Raw genomic sequence first — 27,047 nt, forward strand, 5'->3', positions numbered from 1 at the left:
ATAAGTTGCTAATGTAGGTAGGAAACCTTCTCATGGTTGGTAAAAAGTGATCTACATTTAATTCAGAACCACATTAAAACTAAAACATCCTGTGGAAGATTTTTTAATTTTATTTGTACCCTAAAAATAAAAGATACAAAAACATATAGTGCCAAAAAGGCTAAGTAAGTATCTCTGGCGTTAAAAACACTAAAATATCAAGATACAAAAGTGTACATCTTTAATATGAAGTCATAAACTGCTAAACCACTGAGGAACCATGGCACAGAAAAATAACCCCTCTCAATATTAAGGTATAAAATATGAGCGATTGTGGTTTTTAAGCTCTAGTCAACATCAGGTTGTTCAAAAAGAGAAAATCTAACCAAACAGTTTTCTAGTGCAACCATCTTAGTATTCTTGAAATAAGACAAAAATGAATAAGTGGCCATCAAGCAAGATGTAGGGGCTTAATTTAGTAAATAATTCCTTAATATTGATGACAAAGTAATAGTTCCATTGGCAGATTATTCCACTTAAAACAAGACTTTTTCTGTTTTAAGTAAAAGTTTTCCCCATTTAATAAGCTGCCATTGTTCTTTATTTTAAAGAAAAAATAAAGTATCTTGCTTGGAAGGACATTTCATACTTAAGAACTATATTGGAGTAATTATTTTAGGTCATATTTTTTGGACATGATGCAAGAAAAAAGTTTAGGCCAGAATATTTTTCAAAAACAAACTACAAGAACTCCTAAATGACACAAAAGTATGAAATTCTCAAGAATATTTTTAACAATTTAGCAGGTACCTGTTCTATATTCTTTATTAAGTTTAGGTGCATACGAATGCTGCTAAAATGCTTTACCGAATAAGAGCTGTCTCTTCTGTTTTCTTTTTTAAAATAAGTTACATTATCCTACTTGTTATAGTAATTTATTTAAATATGACGAAACCAATCACATTTTTAATGCCTGGTATGATTTGATTTACATTTATTATACTGATATTGCCTTATTTAAACATAGCTGCAGATTAATAAACATCTGTTTTGTTTGAATTTCTACATTCCTCGAAACACAGGTCAAACAGTAGGAGTGGCAGCTGTCTTCCATTAAGGTTTACTTATTAGCTATAGACCTAATAATATCTTGAACTCATACACTTTCTTCTCCATGGCTCACTTCTCCTTCTTAAAAAAAAAAAAAAAAATAATTACCTGTGAGCGTACAGCCTAGTCCCATTGTAAAACATGATACTTGGTGTCCAGTAGGGCTGTGTAATAAATAATATGGATTTTGCGATATATATCGATATTTTCTTCCCTAGAAAAAAATCGATATTCATCCGCAAGTATCGTAACACCCAGCTGTCACCTTGCTCACTCACTGCTTGCTTCGCTGAGAGAGTGATTAGATCATCAGGCTGAGAGTGATTCCTTCAGCTGTTAAGTGTCAAGGCTAAAAAGGTATCAAACTATTCAGAGCAGGTACTTGGTGACTTTATTTACTTTACAATGCATGTAAGCTACAGTTTGTACTGTTTCAATTAAAAGAAACATGTTTTCTCACCACTTCTTTGATTCATTTTGTCCAGCTGTCGACTTTAAGTCTGTGTCCAACCAGAGCCAGGTATTGTGTAGTTGGTGCTTTTAATCAATTTTCAGTTAAATTAATTCAATTCAAGTCTAAAGCAGTCACAAAATGTCACCAAAAGAACTGTCCCTCTAAAATCTTTCAGAAAATTGCAAAAGTGTATTGTATTGTTTGCTGAATATTGCAATATATATATATCGTATTGTGAGCAGAATATCGTGTATCGTATCGTGAGATTATTGTATCACTACAGCCCTAGTGTCCATTATAAAACCAATTAATTTCAGTGTCGTTTGCCAATTTGTGACAAGTTTTGCTGTCTTGTTGCACACCATGAAATAATTGGTCTGATATTAAATCACAAAGTAATTTGAGTTAAATGCATAACTATATGCATTAAAACCAATGCAATTTAACCAATTTTAAAACAGGATTAAAACAACTTAAATCTGCCAGTAGGATTTTGGGCATAACTTGATATACAACATAAATATTAACAAACGCCTTCTGTAATTATGTTCAGTACATTGATAGTCAGCCAGTCAAACAAGTGTAACTTATTGAACAGGCTGTCAATTAAATGAAAGTAGGTCAAGGTCATTAACAAAACATGTTGCACAATCAATTGGTTTCCAACTGCTTTATGTTCAAGCATGCATTAAAAATAACTTTTCAGTCTAATTTAAATCCCATCTGACTCTTTTCATGGATCATGCTCTGTCAGGGTAGATAAAAAAGCTGCTTTTTTATCTTGTGTGTAGGTTAGCCTTTACGTTGCAGCTCTGTGGATGTAATATCAGTGTGATAATATGCCCACGTGTACAAGATAAAGACGTGTCATTTTGTAATAATGCCAACAAGAACGCCATTTACAATTTAGACTAAAGTTTAACGACAACCAATCATGTAGACAAAATCAGTAAAGCGTCAGTTACATAAAAGAACATGGATGTGCCATTTCTTTATTCTTAGAGGAAGAAAGTCAGAAAACTGCATGTTAGATGATAAACTAATCTTATCTCTAAAGAGGTTTACCTTCAAATATTTCCACATAAATTACGACTTGATTCTTTGACCCAGTTTCTTTTGCTCCACAGAACATCTCACGGTTTCTTAGATTTTCCCAAAACAGCTTCATACTGTGATACACATACTGTCATATATATTACAGTATTATTGAATTTATTATTGAATTTAAAACTTTGCTATCAATGCTTTACTTTGGGTAGATATTGTGTTTTGTGGTGATGTGTTGATTGCACATATATCACTTTTCTCTGATTCTTGGCTGTTTTCTCACTTCTTTTCCTGATTTCACACATAAAAAGACCATAACTACAGCAAAGTAAATGGCTAAAGACAAAGTTGCATATTCTATACCCTTTAAAATTAGAGGATTTCCTGTAGATAAAGTAACACTGATTGCTACACACTAAGAGAACTTTTCTCATTTCTTTACTTAGCAGTGACATCATTTATTCTAGCATTTTTAACGTTTGGAGAATGAACTGCATGCTTGTAATGTGTATAGCTGAGCTTGGCAGCCGCAGATGTTTGTCAGTCCACTTGGCAGCTTTGTGTTACTTATTAAACCCAGCAGAACACTTTTGTTTTGCGAGGGGGAAGAACACGAAGCACTGCAGACGTGCTTACCCTGACAACCATGTGATCCTCATTACATAAAAAAAGAGAACAGCTGAACAATTTAAACTGTGCATGACTGAGCTTTATACCTTTAATATCGGCACAAGACGTAGAGAAACTCCTGTTAGTTATACTTTACCAATTTAGCACCCAACCCAGAACAACTAGAACCAACATTTAGTTTCATACGTCTCTAATGCAGAACAAACTTAAGAGAAAACCCTATTAGTTTATAAATTATATTCTACCTACTCTTATTAAACATGCGGAACCAATATTTAGTTTTGTTTGTACCTTTGACCCTTTCCTGTTTGTCTTTTGTTGTTTGCATTTCCTTCTAGTTCATGTCAAGCATTTAAACTGCCCTGTTGCTGAAAATGTGCTATAAAAATAAAATCACCTTACTAGTTGAAAATACTGATGTGTTTGTTGTAAACTAAAATCCTAATTGGACGACCCAAAGTTCCTTTTTTCATTTCATCCATATTTTATACCGAAACAAAATTTATTGTCGAGTTTCACTGGGTGGCTTATCTTTATAGCGGCACGAGTGAGTTTCGGTTAGCACAAGGATTATCCATTTCCTTGTTTGTTTCTTTGTTTCAAAAGAGTTTTAGATGGTTAGATACTCCCAAACTCCCAGAACAGTAATACAAAGACAAGTGTATGAGACATGTCCAAGTGCAAACTGTATGAATGAGCAGCTTATCTATCTGGGAAACTGCCAAGAAAAATTCAGATAGAGTGATTAAACATGCAACTGCTGGTAATGCAGTTATCACACTAAGCTGAAAATATCCTCAAAGGTGACATATGCACACAGTAGGTGGACTGGAGGAGCAGGAGGGACATGTTGATCAGAAAATCTGGGAATCGACTAAAGAACAAAAGTGTTTGACAAATGTTTAAAGACAAAGTCAGAGGTGTTGTACTTTAATGCTTAAAGAAATGTTTCTTCTAATATAACATGGTTTTAATTGCACATTTTTTTGATAATTATTGAGTTGGTAAGTAATATATTTCATGAAATAAGGGGTAGGATTGAATAAATGTTCACTTCTTCCTACTCCTTTTCAAACAGAAAAGTAGTGGTAAGAAAATTATTCTGTCATGGTTATTAGCACATGTTTTCTCTGTCCTACTGATTGTTTTCTTGTTTTTAAAAATCTGTTTGAAATAAATAAATTAAATAAAATCTGGTGTGGTGAAGACACACCTGCCATTCATTTTCCATGGACATTTTTCACCACTATCCCCATTAATCCTTTACTGTAAAAGCTAATTAATAGAACATTAGAAATCAACAGTTCAAAAGGTTATAAATTCCTATTTTTTAAAAAAGTTTTTTTTTTTTTAGAATAATGTTTTATAAACATCTAGCAATTTTGTTCTGAATTAGCCTTCAATATTAATTTGGCTACATTCCTAATTCACAACACACAAATTAACATTCTTTTTACTTACTGACAAAGAAATCCCAGTTCTTTAGGTCAGACTGGAACCAGTCCAGTACTGGACTAGAGAGTCTGACTCAACTCTCCAGTCAATTTGCTAAAACTCATGAAACGTCGACCAAAAAACTAAAAGATCTTCAGACTCTGAAAGAACTCTTCATCGTCTTCAACCATCAGTTCACCGTGTTGCATCAGACCAGGAGAGGCGCAGTGCTGACCGAACACCACCAGGTGGCAGTGGAGTTAAAAAACACTTCATATGGAAACTGAAGGTCTAAAAATTATCATCTGGAACCTGAAATAAACAAACCTCTTTTCCATCACAGCCAGAGAACCACGAGGAAAAACTGCTCAACTATCGTTTATGTCTACCTAGTAATGAAAAAAATAAAGTGATGCTATAATGTAATCTCTGTTTCAGGGTTAAAACACTGAAGATTCTGAGATTTATAAATTATGATCCTTTAACTGCAAACTAACTTCTACCATTCTTTATCTATATGCATTTATATTAGAAAAAACTAAAAGAAAAAGATGCAGGACTTTCACTAATTGATTCATTCATTGCTCACTAATGACATCTGCTGTTGCACTAAAACTGTGATGGTCTTTTCACTCAAATCAGACTTCAAAAAATATTAGAAAATAATGAATGCAGTATGTCACAATAACCTTATCAAACCCATGTCGGGTCTATTGACGGAGTTATTAAGCCAGAAGCCCAGGACAACAAGATTTAATATGTTTTGTAATGCATGTATAATTAATATAATACCTTACATAAAACTCACTGGAGAAAATTAAGTGTTTTATTATTGTTTCTTCCTGTTAAAGGCGAGTTTTTCTTTACTGTTGCCCCCTGCTGGTCATTAAGAGAGAATGGCTAAAGTCAGCGGGTTCCTTTAGTTTAAAAAGTTTATTTAATTATTGACCAATGACAATTGAGGTATGTATGATTGAATTAAAATGCATTTTTTGTAAATTGATATTTGTGCCAATATTTGTCAGTTCCAGAAATTTATCTGAAGATTTCTAATGAAACGTTCTGGTTGTTTTCATGTCTGGCTAAAGCTAGCAGGGCAAAGGTCAAGCTGTTTCCCCGACTTCCTATTCCCTCTCAGCCTCTACAAGGTACAAGTTTTAAATCAAGCAAACTTCTAATTGAACTTCTAACAGAACTTCTAATTTGTCACAAACACAGTTGAAGGGTTTCCTGCAGAAAACCTGCAGAGCCCGGCAGTAAGGTCACTAAGGGCATCCACAGGTGGCCCGCTGTGGGTTTGACAATGTCAAGTTAAAACAAGTTGGTGATAGCGCATAATTCAGAAATAACAGACTGCGAAACCAACAGGCAGCAGTAGGGCCACAACTGGTTCATAACCCTCACTGCCTTAACTATGAAGCTTTAGCTTCATCAGTCTTTAATAAAAAATCCCCATTTAAAAGAAGTTACGGCCCAGAGCTTGGTGCCCCACCAGGCTGATAAAAACAGGGGGAAACCTGACTTATGGTTATATTTCAAGTTCTAAGCAGAAAATGTGTCTATTTCTAGTCTGTCTCTGGGTTGCTCTTGGTCCGATCCCAAGTCATTTGCCCCAGCGGATTGACACAGCAAGAAGCATGAGGCCTCTGAGGGAAAAAGCACTGAGGAACTGATCAAATTATCAATCATTTAATGTTTAAAAATTACATAAGCAGATGGACCAAAATAGAAAGTTAAGAGGAAATTTGGTAGTTTAAGGATGAAAATGACAATAGTTCATATAAGTAACAAAAAAATAACAAAATCAGGCAAGAAAAAAAAATTCAAATCAATTTATTTCATTATAAAACTCATGAAATATTAACAAAAACTGCAGGTGTGTCTTTGGTGAATTTGTGGATAGAGAATCCAGAAATGTTAGTGATACTTCATAATAAAATTAGTCAAGTAAAAGTAAAAAGTACATTCTTTCAAAAGTTACTTAAGTAAATGTAACCAGTTACTGTCCAGTTATGATTGGGAGCTAAAGCTGATACTTTTGTAAAGATCCATGGTGAATCATATTCACTGATTTGGTTCTCACCCCCGATGTACAGACACCGCGATGACAGAAACGTGAATAAAGTAGAAGATGGCGCCTCCTTTTGGTCACAGTGGAGAAAAGCCCAAAGACGAGCCAAACAAGAAGGGCTCAGTGCCAACAGATCAGATATCCCATCATCGCACAAACAGCTCTTTAATGTTGTTCATCATTCAAAGCAGCATTTTCGCTTACAGCTCCAGCTCAAGTGAAACTCTGTGAACAAAACATTCTTGTAGGTTCATACATCCGTGACACAATCAGCCTTCAGTTTAAGCCACCAAACACACACAGAGTCTATCTCAACTTCGACCTCCCCCTTACTTCAAACACGTTTCTTTTTTTTTTTTTTTTAAATATTAAAAATAGTCTTTTATGTGATTAAATGACATTATTATCCCATTCTGTAGGCTCAGAGTTTAATTCTTCAGGCAGTACATTCATGGCTTTGTTTGAGTAGAGTAGATGTAATGTCAAAGTTACTTTGATGTATACACAGACTTAAAGACTTAAAGCACTTCGTATTGCCTTGTTGCTGAAAATGTGCTATATAAATGAAATTACCTTTAAAAAAACAAAGTCTATCATGAACTTTCTATAGCTGATGGGTTTCAGATACATTAAATTTTGGTATTTACTTTGTCAGATGTGGGACCTCCAACTTTCCAGAAAGAATATTCAGTTTGATTTTCCAGCTGGAAAAAAATTGACTTCTGAGTACATAAATAAATAGAAAATCACTTAATGAAGCAGCATATCTCCTTTATTAAATGGATCTATGAGGAACATATAAATTATTTTGAAATTTGTGGATGCATGTGGTTCTGGACGAACAACAGATGGTTAAATACAGTTACAAAATGTCTAAATAGCATCATTACAACACACACCTCATCTATGTCTCAGGAAAAATGAGTAGAAACACACATAGCTATTTAAACAGTTTTAATAGGAAACTCACGCTGTATTATGTCAAGACTGACAAACTCTACATACAGTTGTGAATAAAAAATTAAATGTAAAAAACTAAAATGATCAAAAGTCTGTTGCTATTCAGCAACCGATCAAAACATTCATCACACTGCTGAATATTTTCCATTTGACTAATAAAGGGTGATACCATGAGCTTGTGATCTGATCGGAACGCCTGTCATAGCTTTTGAATGTATAATGTGACAAAACCATGTGGCCATATTTGGTCATAGTGACGTTGTAGAAATATTGTCATTTAAAACCATCTGAGTCACCTGTTACTCCGCCCACCTGCTGTTTCAGGTGAGACTGGTTGGGGGAAGGGATGGATAAACAACAACAAAACAACAAATAAAATCGACTGTAAACATCAGCTTTTAATGGGATGTTTAATCCCTTTTGGATATTTTAGATTGTTTTTCACTGGAAAAGGCATTTTTTAGGAGTTTCTCAGATAAACCCATGAAAATAGTTCAGATTTATAAACAGGTTGATGGTTTCCTGGGTGGGTGGGGAGGACTTGCACTCAGGAGGGTGTGCTGTTTTTCTCCACAACTCCTCCTCCTTAAGGCTTATGTACTGACTCTCTGTTGAATCGTGAGCCATTCAACAAACCCATCCGACGACAAGAGAGCACAAAGCATCAAACATCTTACAGCGCACGCCTGAAGACACAGACAAAGACCTTTTAAAGACAGAAGCTTATTTTGAAAAGAATCCTTTGTTTGCAATGGTTTCTGCTGGGTTCCAGATCCTGGGCTCTGCTCTGGGGATCATAGGCTGGATCGGCGCCATCATCGTGTGTGCCCTTCCCATGTGGAAGGTGACTGCTTTCATCGGCAGCAACATTATCACGTCACAGATCACCTGGGAAGGGATCTGGATGAGCTGCGTGGTCCAGAGCACGGGCCAGATGCAGTGCAAAGTCTACGACTCAATGCTGGCCCTGTCCTCCGACCTCCAGGCGGCCCGGGCCCTCGTCGTCATCTCCATCATGGTGGGCATCCTGGCCATCCTGCTCTGCATAGCTGGAGGGAAGTGCACCAACTGCGTCGAGAATGAGGTTGCAAAGGTCAAGGTGGGCATTGCTTCTGGCGTCATGTTCATAGTAGCTGCGGTCCTCTGCCTCATCCCTGTCTGCTGGACGGCCAACACCATCATCCAGAACTTTTACAACCCATATGTGATCCAGGCCCAGAAATACGAGCTGGGGGCCTCGCTCTACATCGGCTGGGGCACGTCTGCTTTGATGCTGATTGGCGGAGCGATGCTCTGCAGCAACTGCCCCAGCAACGATTCAACCGGCTACACCGCGCAGTACAAGGCTGGAAAGTCTGAGTACACGGCCGCCAGATCCGAGTACTCCAGCGTTTCAGGGAAAGACCGTGTTTAAACTGATTCCGGCTTATCTTAGTGGGACAGATAGACTGGTCCTGCTGGTTTGGCAGTGCTAATACTAAAAACAGCATCTTGATCGGAACCACGCCTCAAGAACAAATTTCATTTTACATGTTCATTACTTCTATTTAATGAATATTGTGTCAACATTATTAGGTGTTTCTTTATTGGCATATTTACACAATTATGTGTGTTTTTGACTACTTTTTAACTGTGTTTGTAAAGTTTGTTTTGGTCACATTAATGTGGAATGTTTCTTATCTGCCTATTGTGATGCTTTATGCAACAGATGTTCTGTAAATAAACATGTTTTTGTTTACTTATGAGCTAGTCTGTGATGTTTTCCTCAATTTTTCACTTCTCAAAAATCACTCTTTCTGGAAATAGATATATTTCTTTAAAAAAAATCACTGTACATTGTACTCTGTGATATTAATGTATATTTTGACATATTTATTTGCTTACGGCAAAGTTTTAATCAAAACAAACTTCAGTCTGAAAATAAATGTCCTCACAGCATTCTAGACGAGTCTATTGTTTGATTTTCCTGTTGATCAGGTTTAGGTGCGGCTGGAAAATCAAGTAAGACGACAACCAACTGCCTTTGCTCAACTCTTAGCCTCTGAACAAAGGAATTTAAACTTTTATAACACATTCATAGACTTAAAAACTAAATCAAAACAAACAGCAAATGTTTCTGTTCACTAACAAAATGTTTGTGTTCATCAAACTAGTTTTATTACTTTCTACAGCATGCAAACCTATACTTAGAGATGATTTGCATATTCAAAGTTTCTGTAAGCATACAGTGTTACCAGTATGGTTTTCACACAATTATCTGATAAATGTCATAGAAAATGACATTTATCAGTCATTTGAGTTTGTAGAAAATGAAATAAAAAAACCTCAAACCCATATTAAAAAGCATTTCCGCTGTTAAATTTGAATTCAGTTTCAAATAACAATCAGATTTAAATAAGGCTCAATTGCTATTAAGGCCTAAATGACAAATTTTCATTACAGATTTGATAATGATTTTAATTTATCTAAGGAGTGACAGAAAATAAGACAGCAATTTCTCAAAAGACAGCAAACCAACATGTAAAATAAAAAAAAAAAACATTGTCTAATTGTATTCATTTATGTTTTTTAAAAACTCCCATGACAAAAATTATCTATACTGCCATTAATAATCAGTGGGAAAGTCTTCATTGGCATTACAGCAGTAAAGCTCTGCTTATAATTAATTACTTATTAAGGCAAGTGGTAAGGCACATCTTGGACAAAAAACACAATTCAATTCAACCAATTAATTAAATTTACCATAGTATAAATTTCAGAAATGTAACCTCTGATGTAACAACATGTATGCTTACATTTACTGATATGGGAGCGTGTTGCCAACCACACAGGTATGATTCTTAACCGCATTTGTTTCCCTTTTACTTAACCAGGTAAAACCCCATCGAGATCTAGATCTTGTTTCATGAGGGATCTGGGCAGAAATACGCAACAACCTGGTTACACAAAAACAACATTAAACTATTTTGTTCCTACGCATGGCTATTTTATAAAATACTGAGATAATCAGAAAAGTGCTTGAATCTCAACTACTTTCCCATTAATCGCACAATTATTGATATTTTTGCTAACACCTTTTTTCTATGTAGCATAGGTTTGCTGAGGCATGTAAAATTCAGTCTCAGATTATTCTTCGAACAAATATTAAAAATGTCTATTGGAGTCAAATTGGGAAAAATGATTGGCTACTGTGAAAATGTAATACAGCATTGTTTGGTAACATTAACTAATAAAATCAATCAAGCTTTTAGCTTTCTACCACTTTGAGAATATACTCACTGTCCTGCCAACTTGGAAATGGCAATAAAATACTGGCCTCTTAAAGATGAGGAAACTGCTAACAAGAATTTCACTAAAAGAAAATCAAAACTGTTCCTTTAACACAAACAATATTATTTTACAGTAAAATACAAAAAAGATAGTCACTTCGCTTCAATTACATCAATATAAACAGCATATGGTTGATTTTTACTTTTTAAATTTGGAAGAAAAGAGCAATATTTGTTCATCTTTGCTATTTTCTATATAGTATATTAGTAAACATATGTGTCTTATATTTAAATTTATCCGATAAGATTGGTGATAACTTTTTAAAAAAACTTTAATTGGAAATTTCACCCATAAAAAACGTAAGTTGAACAGAAATGGTTACCATGCCAACCTAGAAATGTGCAGGTGGCAGCTGTGAGGCATCTGCACCTGCACATTGCAACAATTATTACAACTTTGTCCAGAAAGCCAGGTGCAGTAAGACAAGATTCACTCACACAGGCGTCCTTCTGTCGGTCTGAGGACCTTTTTGACTTCCATTCATTTCATTTACTGCATTTATGACTAACTCAGACATTTTCCATAACCCTTCCAAACATATTCTTAATCTAAACTATAACCAAAATGTAATTTACACCACATTTCTAAACCTAACTAGTAGAGCTCAGCACATTTGAAAAAGGTGAGGTCCAGGAAACTGTCCCTCCTTTTTTGGTGAAAATTGTATCTACAAGAACACACAAACACAAGTTTGCATTTCTACCCATATTAGGACCTTGTATTGACATCCATTCATTTTAGTATTTCCCCTCACTCTATAAACAATCTGGGTTTAGTTCTGAAATGTTCCTACCTCATCGTAACGTTACTTAAGACTCTGTATTTTCTTCTATGCATGTAGTAGTTAATCACGAGGTAAAATAGAGCATCTATACATTAACAGTGTGGTGTAACTTGCTCCAGTCGGTGTGATGTGATGGTCAATATGAGAAAATTGGAGGAGGATGTGGTTTCGACACAAAGGAGGCAGATGTCTGGGGAATGTTGGTTTGGGATGTAACTCTCCTTGTTAAAACAAGATTTAATAAAACTCTAAGACTTACAGCGTAAAGTTTAATAACATTTCACCCTTTTTTTTAAAGAATCTACCTGTTTTTAGCTAAACCTGCTGCAGTTTGTATTTGCTTGAGGCCAAAGCTGACCTATATGCGTGGTGGGAGGGTGCATGGACAAACACAGCTGCAACCTGCAGCCATTGTTCGCAATCTTGAAGCCTTGCTTCAAATAACAGATGGTTGTATGTGAGAGAACAATGAACAAGAGTTTGAAGGTATCAGGTCTCAGTTTTCACCCTTGTTTTTGTCCAGTAGGACAGAAACTCCACCCTGAAGTCTGAACCACAACTAGGGCTCTTTATTGTCGAACAACCGAAACTTTCCAAGATTCAGAGTTGAGGAACTGTGTTCATAAACAGGTCTGACAGCGGAGCATGTAAAGACCCACAAAGAAGAAAATACTTTATAATATTTAAGACGTGATCATCCTCGTTTCATCATGGCTTCTCAGGGGCTTCAGATCCTTGGTATCCTCCTGTCTTTCATTGGATGGCTGGGCACCATCATCACCTGCGCTATGCCCATGTGGAGGGTCACCGCTTTCGTTGGGGCGAACATCGTCACCGCACAGGTGATCTGGGAAGGCCTGTGGATGAGCTGCGTGGTCCAGAGCACGGGGCAGATGCAGTGCAAGGTGTACGACTCCATGCTGGCGCTGTCTCAGGACCTGCAGGCCGCCAGGGCCATGGTGATCATCTCTGTGATCGTCGGCGTGTTTGGCATCCTCATGGCCATCGTTGGAGGGAAGTGCACCAACTGCATGGACGACGAGGCGTCCAAAGCCAAAGCCTGCATCGTCTCTGGAGTGATCTTCATAATAACCGCCTTGCTGATCATGACCCCGGTGTCCTGGTCAGCTCACACCGTCATCAGGGATTTCTACAACCCCTTGGTGACGGCGGCACAAAGACGGGAGCTTGGCGCTGCGCTGTACATCGGTTGGGGCTCCGCAGCCCTGCTGCTTCTGGGAGGCGGACTGCTCTGCAACAACTGCCCCCCAAAGGACAACAGACCCTACATACCTGCAAAGTTTGGCCCAGCAAGAACCGTCTCATCAAATGTGGACTATGTGTGAGTCCCCTGTCTGCAGAGATCTTTAATTACATAGCTAAAAATACATTTAACCCAGTTCCTTACTTGTAGTTGTGTATACCTTTTAATGAATTTTGAGGTTTTAAAAAGATCTTAGCAAGACTTTTAGAATGAATAAACTTTTAAAGATTTCTTATAATAAATCAGCAAATAATAGTCAACTGACCAATGTGATAGTTTCTCCAACTAGTAAGCTTTAAATAGGAATCAGTTAATTTTCCCTGATTGGTCAAAACCATTTTTTTTCCATTCATAAAACACAAGAGCAACAAAAAAGACTAATTTCCTTTTTTGAACTAAAAATGCATCAAAATCAGCTGGTACTATGTTGCTCCATTTGGGTCCAAAAACGAAACAAGTAAAGATAAAAATCCAGAAATGTCTTTGTTTTCCTTTGAGTTTAGAAACCACGACTATAAAATAATTTGATGCACATTGGATTTATTTAATGTATCTGTAGTAGATAAAAATAAAGATGTTGAAATTCTCAGAGAAAACCATGAATATTGGCCCAGAAAACTGTGATCAGTGCATTTCTAATATATACTGTTGCTGTAACTTTACTTTTTCTAGGCAATTATGATGTTTTACAAAGGTTATAAAATGAGCTACATAATACAAAGATAACTATAAGGTTTTCCTAAATCTTCCAAATGAATGTTTGTTATCCTTCATCTGCCCTGTAAATAAAACTGAAATTGTTCTGCTTGTGATGAAACGTGGAGGAATCCAGCTGGGGATTTACTGTAACTGGATGAGCTGTTTGCCATGCTGTAATAGGAAGCTGCTGTGTTGAGACAGTGATTTAGCTTTTCTGTCTCGAGTAAAATGGATGTCACCGGCAGAGACAACAGAGGGCTGCGTATGCTTGGATCCATGTTGCTGAGAAACCATTTTAGTTGTTCAAAGAATGGATATTTTCACTTCCCTGGGTGAAAGGACGTCTTTCAAGCCTTCTAAGCAGGACAGACTTTTAAAAATCATCTTCAGTGCTTTAGATTCAAACCTTTAAACACAGAAAAAGAAAAGTAAATCAATATAAACTCTCAACTTTGACTGCTAATTACTGTTTTGTTAGAAAATGCACTAGTTGTAATGATGAAACGTGTCCTTGTGTTTCTTTTGTATTTTACTTTCATTAAAAAAGCAGCTTGGCAAAAATGACATTTCCACAAAAATGTTTTTTATTTTGTTTAAGTGTCACTTTAACATCTGCTACAATGTGCAGCGTCAGCTTTACCATGAATTTAAAAGGTTACAGATTCAAACCCACAATATTTTCTGGCACAGTGTTTCTAAGCAATGTGTCAAGTGACTGGAGGAGCTTCGTCTGGCTGTTTAGAGCATAGAGACTTCCCCTCCCCCACTTGTTGCTAAGCGCAGCTGATTAACTACCTGATAAAAGACGAAGGACTAAAAAGTTTCTGTTTGCAATCAGACATTGCTTTTATTCATAAACCCAATATGAAAGTCACTACGTAAAGAGTAAAAATAAAAACTGAATCACAGATGTTGTGAAAACTAAAAAGGTTCTTTTGAAGACAGCAGAGTGTAAGCACGTAAAACCCAAATGCCTAATATTTACAATGGTCACGAATGTAGGTAACTTATTTTACCCAACAGATTTCTTGGTACACATTTGGTCTTGATTTTTTTTTTATTAACATTTTTCTGAGAAAATCTCACCAGAAATAGTTTATGAAGTGTTTTCATCAACCACTTGTGCTGCTGGAGAAATATGTACAATTCCTGACCAGCTTCAACTGGCCCACAAACCTCACTTTGAAAACCCCTCTAACAATTTAATTAACATCCAGATTTAAGAACATTTTCCCTAAATTTAACTTAGTCACAGACAAACCCCCTGATTGAAGGTAGAATAGTTGGTACTCCAAAAACATATTTCACTTGTGAATAAAAAGCACATGCCACATTTTTGACATAAAATGTAATTATTTTAATAAAATATAGCATTGAAAAATGCATCTCAGATAATACAAACAAAAACAAGTGCCTGTTAGAAAATCTTACTGATCATCACAATCAATAAGTAAGGAAATAATTACAAAATCCTAACGTTTAATGAGTTAATCTATCAATCTTTCTCAAGCAGAAAGCCAGTTTGTTTTAGTCGATGATATTAGTCAGAATCTCCTCTGAGGAAGAGTTTGTTCTGTCTTTTGGTGAGTTTGTCTCTGTTGCTCAGCAGCTCAGACAAACTCCTTCCCTGGCGTTGTGGATTGGGGCGCAGTGTACTTTACCCCATTGTAGTGCTCTCTTCCTGACGGGCACTGACAGCACAGCAGCGCCCCACCGATCAGTAAAAGTCCCGCTGCCCCCCAGCCCACATACAGGCAGGCGCCCAGCTCCCGCCTCTGAGCGTCAGGAATCAGCGGGTTGTAAAAGTCCTTGATGATGGCGTTGGCCGGCAGAGAGACGGTCACAAGGCACAGCGCTCCGCTCAGGAGGAAGAAAATCCCAGCAGAGATGCACACTCGAGCTTTGGCTGTTTCATCCTCGATGCAGGTGGTGCATTTCCCACCAACCACAGACAGCAGCAGGCCGAAGAAAGAGAAGAGGATGGAGATGACGATCATGGCCCGAGCCGCCTGGAGGTCTGGAGGCAGAGCCAGGAGGGAGTCGTAGACTTTGCACTGCATCTGGCCTGTGCTCTGCACCACGCAGCTCATCCACAGGCCTTCCCAGATGCTCTGGGCCACCACAATGTTGTTGCCAATGAAGGCAGAGACTCTCCATAGTGGCAGCGCGCAGATCAGGATGTTCCCCAACCATCCGATCACGGCCAGAGCAACCCCGAGAATCTGCAACCCTAAAGACGCCATCGCCGCTTCTGTCAGGTTTCTGCGTCTTTCCTCTGCGCCTGGCCACCAACTGAAAGTTTGTCTGCTGCCAAGAAGTTTTATGCAAGTCAGTCGGGGTGGGCTGGCTGCACCAGTGTTCACATATAAACATCTATCATGCTTTGAGCCAAGAGGCATTCCCCTCATATAAAGAGGCCCTTCAGTACCCCCAGAAAACAGATCGCAGAACAAAAAGAAGTCACAGCCTGTGTGTGAAGGACAAACATAAAAGGACCATTAAAAAAAATTGATTTTTACCTATAAGCTTTTTTAAAAAGTACAGCAGCAAATTCTTAAAGAAAATGTCTAAAATGGAGGTTATGTTTCCTGTTGGTTAAATGCCAGCTTTAACATTTTTTAAGTTTTTATTGATAAAATCTTAACATGTTTACAATTATGTTCTAACTAAATTAATGGACTCCATTTAGCTCCTCGGAGAATTTTAATATTTAAGAAAACCAATAGAAAAATACTTTTAATATGAATGTTATGGCCTCAGTAAAATGCTGTACTTTGTATATTGATGTAAAGTTTAGTGGAAGGAAAACAAAAGTCTGGTTGAAAAGAGATGCCTCCATTCTTGAGAGGTTTGTAAAGATTTTAGGGGAACGTTCTGTCCTCACAACACATAATTATGAGCAGCTGGACAGCCAGGAAAACGAATAAAAGTCTCCACATAAACGCACTTTTCTTATCTGAAGAGCTATGAGTTGATTTTTGTAAAAAGACAAAAGTTTTCCAAAGTAGAGAGTATAAAGTACATGCACAGTGTTCATCATGAGCTGTTTTTGTCCTAATTACCCAAATTCTTGATGGTTCCAGGAGAAATATATGTCAAAGATGGTTTGCTGCAAAGAGCACTCACTCAGTCATGTTTCTGCAAATACAACAAAGATTGTTTGTAATACATATGTCACTCTGATCAAATTTCAAACCAAAAGGTTTTAAATTTAGTCCTACAATTTGCTAACTGTGAACTTGACACAGTTAACTTGCAGCTTTTTGATGCAAATTATTTCCACTGTAAACTGACAGTATTTGAGCTTCAAGTGTCACCAAACACAGATGAATCAGTACAGAACCAAAACATTATTAATCCATAATCATCCATTCAGATCTATTAAATCTGATCTTTTAAACTGAATTACTGAAATAATCTTTTGATGATATTCTACATTATTAATTCCACATAAACCCATTATATTCCATTTGTTTGCTTATTTTTATTTAGTTTATATGAAAACTACATGACTTCAATTCAAAGTTAGCCTGTATTTTATGAATAAGAATAATTCTCCCCACTTTAAATGGACTAAAACTAAAAAAATAGTATAAATGCCTACTTTTGATTGTGAAGTCAGCTGCTCCTTATCTATTTGACATATACACATTTTAATAGAACTAAATACATAAAAATAAGCACTTTTCCATTTCCATTCCATGTGTATCTTGGACGGAAATATTTTTAAACAGATTAAAAATCATTAAATGCAGCAATAAATCCTGATCTCACTTTAATCCTCTTTTATCTGCAGATGAAAGCAGATCCAAGTCAGTAGAGTAAAAAAGCAAGCAGCCTCTATTGAGCTCAGGTGGAACCACTCAGCTTGATTGATTCCCAGGTGTTGTCAGTCTGATCAGCTCTTGGCAGCCAGTCAGATTCACCTCTCCTGCTTCCTCTTGGATACTTAAAGCTGCAGGTGAGGATTGGTTGTATTATCCATTGCTGCTGAAGAGACTTTCAACCTTTGGTGCAACTGAAGCAAAGATGGCGTCTGCAGGCTTCCAGATTTTTGGCATCTTCCTTACAAGCATCGGCTTTGCTGGTGACATCATCATTTGTGCCCTGCCGATGTGGAAGGTGTCTGCCTTCGTTGGGACCAGCATCATGACGGCGCAGACCTTCTGGGAGGGCCTGTGGATGAACTGTGTGATGCAGAGCACCGGGCAGCTGCAGTGCAAGTTCTACGCCTCCATGCTGGCTCTGCCTGAAGAACTCCAAGTCGCCCGCGCTCTGGTTGTGATCTCGATCATCGTCGCGTTCCTGGGACTCCTGCTAGCCGTCACAGGGGGAAAATGCACCAACTGCATTGAAGATGACCTTGCTAAGAGCCGGGTGGCCATCGCTGCAGGTGTGTTCTTCATTGTTGCTGGTATCCTGTGTCTGATCCCAGTGTCCTGGTCTGCCAGCGAGATAATCAAGACCTTTTACAACCCCGACCTGCCTGATGCCCAGAAGAGTGAGCTTGGTGCGGCGCTGTTCATCGGCTGGGGATCAGCGAGCCTCATGATCATCGGCGGGGCTTTCCTCTGCTGTCGGTGCCAGCAGCAGAAAGATGGCCGCTACTCTGTTAAATATTCGGCCCCACGCTTGGCTGCCAGCACAGCAGCCTACGTTTAAACTGCTCGGACTGTTTCCTGAAAGTCTGGACTTGAACCTGGACTGAACTCCAAGCCAGGGTTTTAATCTTAAACTTGCTGATTTTTAATAAAACTTCTTTTTTTTTTATCAAGTCTTTGTCTAGATCTTGTTGGGTGGGGTGTTGCTATCTCTGAAAGTGGAAGCTTGCAACGGGTCTACAATGGGAGCAAGAGTGTTAAAACTGACTAATCACACAAGCTCAAACATAAATAGCTGGCCAACTGCTGAGTTTAACCTTGATGCATACTGCTAGCGTTGCTTGAACACTCACTAGCACCAAGCTAATGAGCATTACTTGAAGCTTGGCTGCTTATGTCACCCTGTGCAGCTCCTGTTTGGTGAATCCACTATAACGGAAACCAAAATATTAGAAATTTGGTTAAATCCAAACTGGATGCTGTACCAGATAATTTGAGAAACAAAAGTGGGTACATTGTGACTAAAATATTCAGAACTGTAATTCAAAGCTCTAATATTTGAACATTCAGCCAGGAAAGTTTCGTCCTGCAGGGTTCCTCTGCATTTCCTCAGAACCCTTTAACACTGTCTGGTTTTCTGCAATGGAAATGTTTGGGAGATAATTTATACCCAGTTTCTTCAATGGAAATATTACAAAACCAAGTTTGTCTCCAGGAAATTTTATTTTCCACACGGCTGTATGCTGGTGACTCAAAGCGCTATTGGTGTTTCCTAATGAGGCTAATTGCTGTGCTTTGCTTCATTAGCTGAGGATTATTTAAAATGTTTTGACGGTTACAAAACCACTCAATTCAACTGGTTATTTAGCAGCCCAGACTTGCTAAATTGTAATCCAAAACACAGCTTGATATAACACTTGGCACATGTTTCTACCACAGACAGAAAATGTCCCAATCTTTGTATTTTGCTTTTTGACCAACTGGTTAAATCTATCCAACATTTGTCAAAACTTCTAAGTAGGTAAAGCTCAGTTCAGCAGTTTTTGTTTGAGGAAACAAATCAAAGGCAGAATGTGCTTCATGAACAGAGACGTCTATTCTCTCTCTCTGGGCAGCAAGGGGGATAAAAAAATCATTCTGTTGGAGCATTTTATGAGTCATTTTCATTTGTTGAGCAGAACTTTCTTTTTGTGTGCCATCAGAAAACTGTGTTGTGATTGGCTGGAAGTTTGAAGTGGTTACGATTAAAGTATGCTGCAGTGGGAAGGTCTTTCCTGGAACTCTGCTCTTGAATTTCTTGTAAAATATAAACTGTTCTGACCTGAAAGAGCTTGTTCTGCCTATTGCCAACCTCAGTTTTTTCACTCAAAAGATAAAATTGTGGGTACACAATCCTAAGACACCCAAAGTTTTGACTGGCAGAGAATTTTGCTCAGCTCAATCAGGAGAAAACATGAAGTGGCACAGACAATCAGAGAGAGAAAGTTTAAATCCAAACCCTGGGAATAAACTCTTCAAATCAAGTAAAGAGTTCCCTTCATTCCTCTTCTTTCCCATTCGCTGATCACTAACTAAATCCTGTGATAAAAGGTCTTAATTTCCAGCTTAATGATCTAAACATTGTAGGAGTTGTTTGGGAATAGTTCATTCCTGTTGCAAAAAAAACATATTCTCACAGGATCAGCATTAGCTGTAATAAATAAATGACTCCCCAATTTCTGGTTTTTATGTGTTATTTGCACAGAACAACCAAAGCCTGAGATTTTGTTGAAATTTACAGACATCTTCCTGGTCTGATGCTTTGCATCGATTTGAGGAATGATGTGAGTTGACGTTAATATTATCACAGGATCTCACAGTTCAGCAAAATACAGTAGGAGGACTTTTTAACTTTCCATATGCTGCCCCTTTAAAGCCTTTAATCTTTTCTAAAAAAATGTATGCTCATTAATTAAACCAAAAAGTAGAATTATAATTAAATCAACAAAACAGTCAGATTTTTGTAGAAAGTGGATTTATGAATCATTGTAGATGAAAACATTAAAAGGTTTTGTGCAATCGCGTTATCAGACAGTTTCTAACTTTTCTGTATTTATCGTTTTATTTAACATAATTTACGTTTGAGTAAATGTAGATTGATATCTGTGGTTTTAGTTTCTCCCAAGCGAAGATAAATGCAGAAATGTTAATGATTGGAAATCTATATTTTGTTTCTGATTGTTTTAAACAGGATGTTATTTATCTATAGAAAGTAATTCCATACAAGATGAAAAAGTTTACATCAACACCAGCCACCTGCACTTACGCTCAAGATTTACTAGTAAGGTTGGTGGCGGCCACACAAAGTCCTTCAGAGGGCCGTAAATGGCCCGTGGGCCGCACTTTGGACACCAAATTTTCGCTCCCAAGTTGCAGACTGCCAGAACTTTCAGCCCAACCTTTAATCAGAACCATTTAAGAAGAGCAACTTGTAAAAAACAAAAAAAAACAAAAAAAAACACCTTAAATTTTTATACTCTCTATATATATATACATTACATTTTATTTTCCTTTTTGATGAATGATGGTTAATGTGATGGTTGTGTCTCAGAGCATTTAGTTTGTAAATGCAACCTTTTTTGTTTGTGATCTCTAAGCAGGTTTTTCACTTGTACTATTTTTGTAAAGAGCTTTCTTCCCAGAACTATTCAGGTCGAGCAGGAATCAAGACAAGCAGGAAACCTGTTCTTGTTACCCTGAACAACCAGTCCCCTCCCAGCTGCTGCTTTCATACGCTGCAAAAAACAGACTGAAACGCACAACCGACGGCGTTCAAAACCATGTTAAAACCTGCTGCAAAAACGGTTTTTATGTCAACACGAGGTTGAGTTTTTCCTCTTTTCTTGTTTACTTCGTGGAAAAACATTCGCCTCGACACAATGGGGACCCAGCTGGTTGGTTTTTGCTTGGCAATCATCGGCTTCATGGGAACGATTCTCATCTGCGCTCTGCCCATGTGGAAGGTGACGGCATTCGTTGGAGTCAACATCGTCACCGCGCAGGTGTTTTGGGAAGGTCTGTGGATGAACTGCGTGATCCAGAGCACAGGCCACCTGCAGTGCAAGGCCTATGACTCCATCCTCGCCTTGCCTCAGAACCTGCAGGGCTCTCGGGCCCTCGTCTGCGTCTCCCTTGGCGTCAGCGTTGTGGCCATCGGGCTCAGCATCGTTGGGGTTCGGTGCACCAACTTCTGCCGCTACGACAGGTTGATGAAATCCAACATTGGCATTGGCGGAGGAGTGGCGTTTATCATCGCAGGCGCGCTGTGCATCATTCCCGTCAGCTGGTCGGCTCACATCATCATCACGGAATTTAACAGCCCACTGGCGACGGAGGGGAGGAGAGGGGAGCTGGGAGCCTCCATCTACGTCGGCTGGGCGTCTGGAGCGCTGCTCGTCATCGGAGGAGGGATCCTGACCGGAAGCTACAGATGCTGAAGAAGAAGAAGAAGAAGAAGAAGAAGAAGAAGAAGAATGACCTGCACTGCGCCATCCATCGTGAACATGCTGAAGGTTTACGTGTAAAATAGCGTCTCTAACAGAAGTCACATTTTATTTTAAATCATAGTTGCACTAAAATGATAATGGTTTAAAAATGAAGTTTCAAGATACTGCACAAATTCAGGACATGAAGGGAAAACGTCCATGTAATAAAATATTATAATTCACATATCTGAATTTTATTTTAAAGAATTTGATAATTGTAGTTTTCTGAATGCTGAAATTATTCATACTATTTGTTCTTTCTATACATTTACTGGAGTTGCATTGGTTTAAGAAGCTGTCTCCTTTTAACTGTGAACTCTTAATGTGACAATTTATAATTTTTGGAATTACAAAAACTTTACATGCTTTACAAATGAATATAGCATTATGTTTTTTGCTAAATAGCATTATGTAGCATAAAACATAGCAGTATTGTTTTGTATGTTATGAATAAATTTTTGGTACTTGTCTATTTTCAACACAAGTCCTGCATTTTGTTCTTGCTTTTAAGTACACAGACAATCATTTTTCTACTAATTTTGACAATATAAAATAATACACAGTTTAATATTAGACACAAGTTGCGTCGATCCTGGCAGATCTCAGATTTTTGTGATGTTTTAAGCAGATTCTGATTTCTGAATCTTTGGCGTAACAAAAATGCCAAAGAAAAACACCGGAACATGAACACACCTCAGATCAATTCAGAGAGACAGCATGATTTGGTGCCATTCTTGAACTGTGGTGAAGGGCCTCATAAAATCATTACGAGGGCCTCAGAAAGACCCCGGGCCACACTTTGGACACCCATGATCAAGAATGTCCATCCTGTGGAGGATGGTCAAGAAATGTTATCCTCCCTAATATTAATTACACAATATTAATTAAACTAAGTTTACACAGGGATCTTAAGCTGTCAGAAACCATGTCAGAAACGCTAACTGGAACAGATTGTAATCATGTTAATCAGCAGCAGTGATGTCACCAACTACTGGATGACATCATCAATAGTTGGTGACTTGCTGTGTTGAAGACTTGGGTGTGACATTTAGCTGCCATTTTGTTCTGCTGAAATGATCCCTCAGATGTTCCTGTTGACCATTTTTGGAGAAAAGGGTGGAGCTGGTGAGCAGGAAGTGAAACGCCATTAAACACACGTGAAACAATGATTTCATGTGTTTTGAAACTGGTTGTGTTGTGATGACAAAATGTAACATTTTGTTGAATTTTGGTTGAAATTCTTTATTATTCTTATGTCTGTATTGGTTTTTTCCAAATTAAAGCCCTGTTTCTGACATTTCTCGTGATTTAAATACATTTTTCATTATTAGACAAAGATAAATTGGGTAAAAAGCAATTCCTAAAAAATGATTTATTTTATTAAGTGAAAAAGCTATCAAACTAACCCTGCCCCTGTGTGAAAAGTAATTCCCCCCCTTTTTTATTTTTAAGCCTCATTTTTCAGTTTCTAATTTTTGCCAGACATGTCAAGAAAAAAATCATTTAAATGGAACCTGCTTGGCAACATGAAATAGGGTAGAACATGTCAAAGAGGAACACATTGTGTCCCCATTCAAAGGAAATTAAAGAATAGATTACAAAGATGTCGCAGAGAGAAAAGGGCAGCAATACAAACTATTATCAACAGAGAAAACCAAGAACCAAGAACAATGGGGAATCTTCCCAGGAGAGGATCAACTGTCAAAATTACTTCAAGAGGGCCGAAATAACTCATTCAGGAGATCACAAAAGGTCCAGAACGCCATCTAAAGCCTTTCTGATTCAACAAGAAATTGGCATCCGTTAGAGGGATCAAAATAAAAATAAAAAACAGCAGACCAGGAAGAACGCAAGTGAAACTATGTGGACCGAAGTGAATCTATTTTAGAACGTATATGTCAAATTATTTTTGGTGGAAATCTCACACAGCAGTTCAGAAAAAGAGCTGAAGGGGAATATCCACTAATCAGCTGGTGACATTTACATGCATTTACACAGCAAATCTTGGTCTGAAAGGCACCAAAATGATTTTGGAGTGGTCTAGTCAAAGTCCACGTCCAAATCTGAAGGCAAAACTGTTTCATGGCCCAATGAGAACAAGCCCCTCATGCTAAAAAGCTTCCAATATGGGTCTTTAATTTAGCCTTAAAACATCCACAGAGCTCTCTGGCCTGAAGTCCTGAGGAAGGCTGCTCCGGTTTAGGGAGTTTTAAAAAGTGCCGTGAGATCTGAGATACAATAAAAAGTGGAAAATGTCAGAGGTGGAAGAGACGCCAGTCCGTTTAAAGCCTTGAAGATGAGAAACAAGATCTTAAAGTTTGATTGAGCCTGACAAGGCAGCAAATGAAGGGACCACAGCATGTTGTGCATATTTCCCAGTTTTAGTCAGAACACAAGCAGCTGCATTCAGGACCATCTCTACACCTTTTTTTGGTAACCAGGGAAACAGACATTGCCATCATCAACGTGTGAGGAGACTAAGAATCTCTGCATTTCCAAAGGATACATTTTGTCTGAGTTTTGCAATATTCTGAAGATATTCTAGGATATTTTAATATCCTAGAATAGATAGAATAGAGGTGACTAAGATGAGGTGACCCCAATCTTAGTCACCTCCTTCAAATGAGGCTTGAAATTGAGCACGGGGTCAAACCACAGCGCCACTAACCAAAGCTGTGTGGTTGTGTGTTCTGTATGTAACCTGAATGTAGAGACAGAGATAATAGATCCTGCCGGAAGTTGTGACGTACAACCTTCAATACCTGCATGGCATCACACAGAGTATCGATTAGATATGCAATTAATTATGAAACATTATGTCAGAGAGAAGATTTGTAACTGTTTTTGTATTATGTATCTGTATACAGCTCTCCTTTCTCTTGAGGCATTAAACATGCTGATTTCTTTAATGAAAAGGCAGTCAGCAACATTTCAGCTGACCTAATAAGGAGCTGATACTGAAACTCAGATTGCTGTAGTTTCTGCATTGACCTGACCCCGTTAAATTTAGTTTAGTTTTAATTGTGTAGTTACTGTATTTTTTCAGTTTGGTGAAGATTTCAGAATTTAATTTAATCAGCAGAACAAACAGAAACGTCTAGTTTACCTTTCTTTTGGTTTTTGTTCTGTGAATTTCTTTCATTGTACCTCCGAAACTCTAAGCACATTGATGTTATTGTAAAGAGATCCGGTTTGGTCAGAATCCTCAGGAACCAGTTTCAGCTTAGAGCCAACTCTAACTCCTCCTCTGACCTCTTGTCTCTCGTTAAAACGAGCAACTTAAACCACTACCCACATATCTTGCGACAAAGCACTTCGACTCTCTTCTCCGTTTCTAAAGACAGCAACAGAGCTTCAACATGGTGTCCGGCGGAAAGCAGATCCTCGGGATGGTGTTGGCCTTTATCGGCTTACTGGGGGCCATCATCATCTGCGGTCTCCCAACCTGGAAAGTCACAGCCTTCATCGGTTCCAACATCGTCACCTCTCAGATCATCTGGGAGGGTTTGTGGATGAACTGCGTGATTCAGAGCACAGGCCAGATGCAGTGCAAGGTCTATGATTCTCTTCTGGTGTTGCCTCAAGACCTGCAGGCCGCCAGAGCGCTCATCATCATCGCCATCCTCGTTGCAGTCCTCGGAGTCCTGCTGGGCGTGGTGGGAGGCAAGTGCACCAACTTCATACCAGACGCAGATCAAAAGAGCAGAGTGGCTGTTGCTGCGGGTATCGTCTTCATCATCGCTGGCGTCTTGGTCCTCGTCCCCGTCTGCTGGACCGCCAACACAATCATTCGGGATTTCTACAACCCAACCCTGATTGATGCTCAGAAGAGAGAGTTGGGGGCCTCCCTCTACATTGGGTGGGGCACGGCGGCGCTGCTCTTCATCGGCGGTGGGCTCCTCTGCGCCACATGTCCCCCCAGGGACGAGAACGACTACAACTATCGGTACTCCAAGGCTCGCTCTGTGGACACCAACAAGCAGCAATACGTCTAGAGCCAGAACTGAGTCGGGTAAAGATGAGCCAAGATAAGATTTGATAAAAGTCTTATGTTTAACTGTTGAAGATGAGCCAAGAAACTGAACGAAACTGTGGCAGAAAGAATGAATGAAATATTGTTTGCTGTCTTCATAGGAAACATTTATATTGTGAAAAGTGAATTAACTGTATTTATAAACACATATAGATATGTAGAGATGCTTTCAGACCAAAAAACAGCTTCATTTTGGTTGTTGTTTTTTCGTTCCTGCATCCTCATCTGTTTTTTTGTTTATTTGGACAATGTGTAAGATCTCTACTTATGCAAAATCTGATCTGGATATTTAATAATCATATGTAAATGTTGACAATTATGTGACTCTTTGCTGTTGTTTTTCTTGTTTTTCATTTATAATCAATAATTAAAACTATAGTCAGTGGTGATGACTGCCTTTCTTCCTTTCTAAATGTCACTGATGCTGTCAGTAACGCAGAAAGTGGTGGAAAAAAATGCAGCTCGTAATGAAAAGGATGGAATCTGAGCAAACAGGTTGTGGGACAATGTTCGCTTTCTGCTGAAGAAACTCGGCCAAACAAAAACAAGACTGAATGACAAAGCTGTTTCCGTGGTGAGCTCATCACTTATAGGCCTGTGGATAACTGTAAAACAAAAATTTTATATTTTTAAAATAAAATAATTAACATAAAATAAATAATTTGGTATGTTTTTGTGTAACATGTAGTTTTGATTTAGTTTTTTTTGGCTTATTAACCCATTTTTTGATTTACTTCTCAAAGTATGAATGGAAATAGTAGTAAGTCTGAAAAGATTATGAATAATTTGGTGCTTAAACATAAAACATAAAAGAAAAAAATGCATGAAACAAGCAGAAGAAGATATCTATTTGTCAATGTGAATGTTTTATAATTGATGTCGGATGTTTAAGCCCAATTTTATGCCAAAACAATGGATTTTATTGATCTTAGTTGAAAATACAGTAAACTTTTGACATTGCATTTCCTACTATCTACTCCCCACAGTGGTATTTTCACACATTATAATTAAACAACAAAGGAAGAGCGCTGCGTTAAAACGAGAAAGTGAAGGCCACACAGAACTGATAAGTGCTGTGGGAAGAGTGGGCTCAAATGCTGGACACGGGCCAGCGAAGGTCAAACAAA

General features: G+C 38.0%; 6 protein-coding genes across 6 annotated transcripts; 5 read left to right on the forward strand and 1 right to left on the reverse strand.

Moving 5' to 3' along the window:
* Window positions 1-8,292: 8,292 nt before the first annotated feature.
* Window positions 8,293-9,427, forward strand: LOC103475622 (claudin-like protein ZF-A89). The gene has a single exon (XM_008427405.3). It carries the CDS (start codon window positions 8,437-8,439, stop codon window positions 9,097-9,099), a length of 663 nt encoding a protein of 220 aa, XP_008425627.1. The 5' UTR covers window positions 8,293-8,436; the 3' UTR covers window positions 9,100-9,427.
* Window positions 9,428-12,339: 2,912 nt separating this feature from the next.
* On the forward strand, window positions 12,340-14,326 carry LOC103475620 (claudin-4-like). Its single transcript, XM_008427403.3, has one exon. The coding sequence runs from the start codon at window positions 12,510-12,512 to the stop codon at window positions 13,143-13,145; it is 636 nt and encodes a 211-aa protein (XP_008425625.1). The 5' UTR covers window positions 12,340-12,509; the 3' UTR covers window positions 13,146-14,326.
* A 257-nt stretch (window positions 14,327-14,583) lies between these two features.
* cldn29 (claudin 29) lies at window positions 14,584-16,120 on the reverse strand. Its single transcript, XM_017308734.2, has one exon. It carries the CDS (start codon window positions 16,003-16,005, stop codon window positions 15,373-15,375), a length of 633 nt encoding a protein of 210 aa, XP_017164223.1. The 5' UTR covers window positions 16,006-16,120; the 3' UTR covers window positions 14,584-15,372.
* A 1,603-nt stretch (window positions 16,121-17,723) lies between these two features.
* LOC103475619 (claudin-like protein ZF-A89) lies at window positions 17,724-18,532 on the forward strand. The gene has a single exon (XM_008427402.3). It carries the CDS (start codon window positions 17,792-17,794, stop codon window positions 18,422-18,424), a length of 633 nt encoding a protein of 210 aa, XP_008425624.2. The 5' UTR covers window positions 17,724-17,791; the 3' UTR covers window positions 18,425-18,532.
* A 2,527-nt stretch (window positions 18,533-21,059) lies between these two features.
* On the forward strand, window positions 21,060-23,184 carry LOC103475618 (claudin-4-like). Its single transcript, XM_017308735.2, has one exon. The coding sequence runs from the start codon at window positions 21,282-21,284 to the stop codon at window positions 21,837-21,839; it is 558 nt and encodes a 185-aa protein (XP_017164224.1). The 5' UTR covers window positions 21,060-21,281; the 3' UTR covers window positions 21,840-23,184.
* Window positions 23,185-25,161: 1,977 nt separating this feature from the next.
* Window positions 25,162-26,309, forward strand: LOC103475617 (claudin-4-like). Its single transcript, XM_008427401.3, has one exon. The coding sequence runs from the start codon at window positions 25,247-25,249 to the stop codon at window positions 25,880-25,882; it is 636 nt and encodes a 211-aa protein (XP_008425623.2). The 5' UTR covers window positions 25,162-25,246; the 3' UTR covers window positions 25,883-26,309.
* The last annotated feature ends 738 nt before the right edge of the window (window positions 26,310-27,047 follow it).

Source organism: Poecilia reticulata, chromosome 14 (assembly GCF_904066995.2).
Source record: "Poecilia reticulata chromosome 14, P_reticulata-male-v2, whole genome shotgun sequence".
Classification (NCBI taxonomy): Eukaryota; Metazoa; Chordata; class Actinopteri; order Cyprinodontiformes; family Poeciliidae; genus Poecilia; species Poecilia reticulata.

Excerpts from the sequence above, each read along its gene's own strand:
- LOC103475617 (XM_008427401.3), top strand. The coding sequence starts at position 25,247 with ATGGTGTCCGGCGGAAAGCAGATCCTCGGGATGGTGTTGGCCTTTATC.
- cldn29 (XM_017308734.2), bottom strand. The coding sequence starts at position 16,005 with ATGGCGTCTTTAGGGTTGCAGATTCTCGGGGTTGCTCTGGCCGTGATC.
- LOC103475618 (XM_017308735.2), top strand. The coding sequence starts at position 21,282 with ATGGGGACCCAGCTGGTTGGTTTTTGCTTGGCAATCATCGGCTTCATG.
- LOC103475620 (XM_008427403.3), top strand. The coding sequence starts at position 12,510 with ATGGCTTCTCAGGGGCTTCAGATCCTTGGTATCCTCCTGTCTTTCATT.
- LOC103475619 (XM_008427402.3), top strand. The coding sequence starts at position 17,792 with ATGGCGTCTGCAGGCTTCCAGATTTTTGGCATCTTCCTTACAAGCATC.
- LOC103475622 (XM_008427405.3), top strand. The coding sequence starts at position 8,437 with ATGGTTTCTGCTGGGTTCCAGATCCTGGGCTCTGCTCTGGGGATCATA.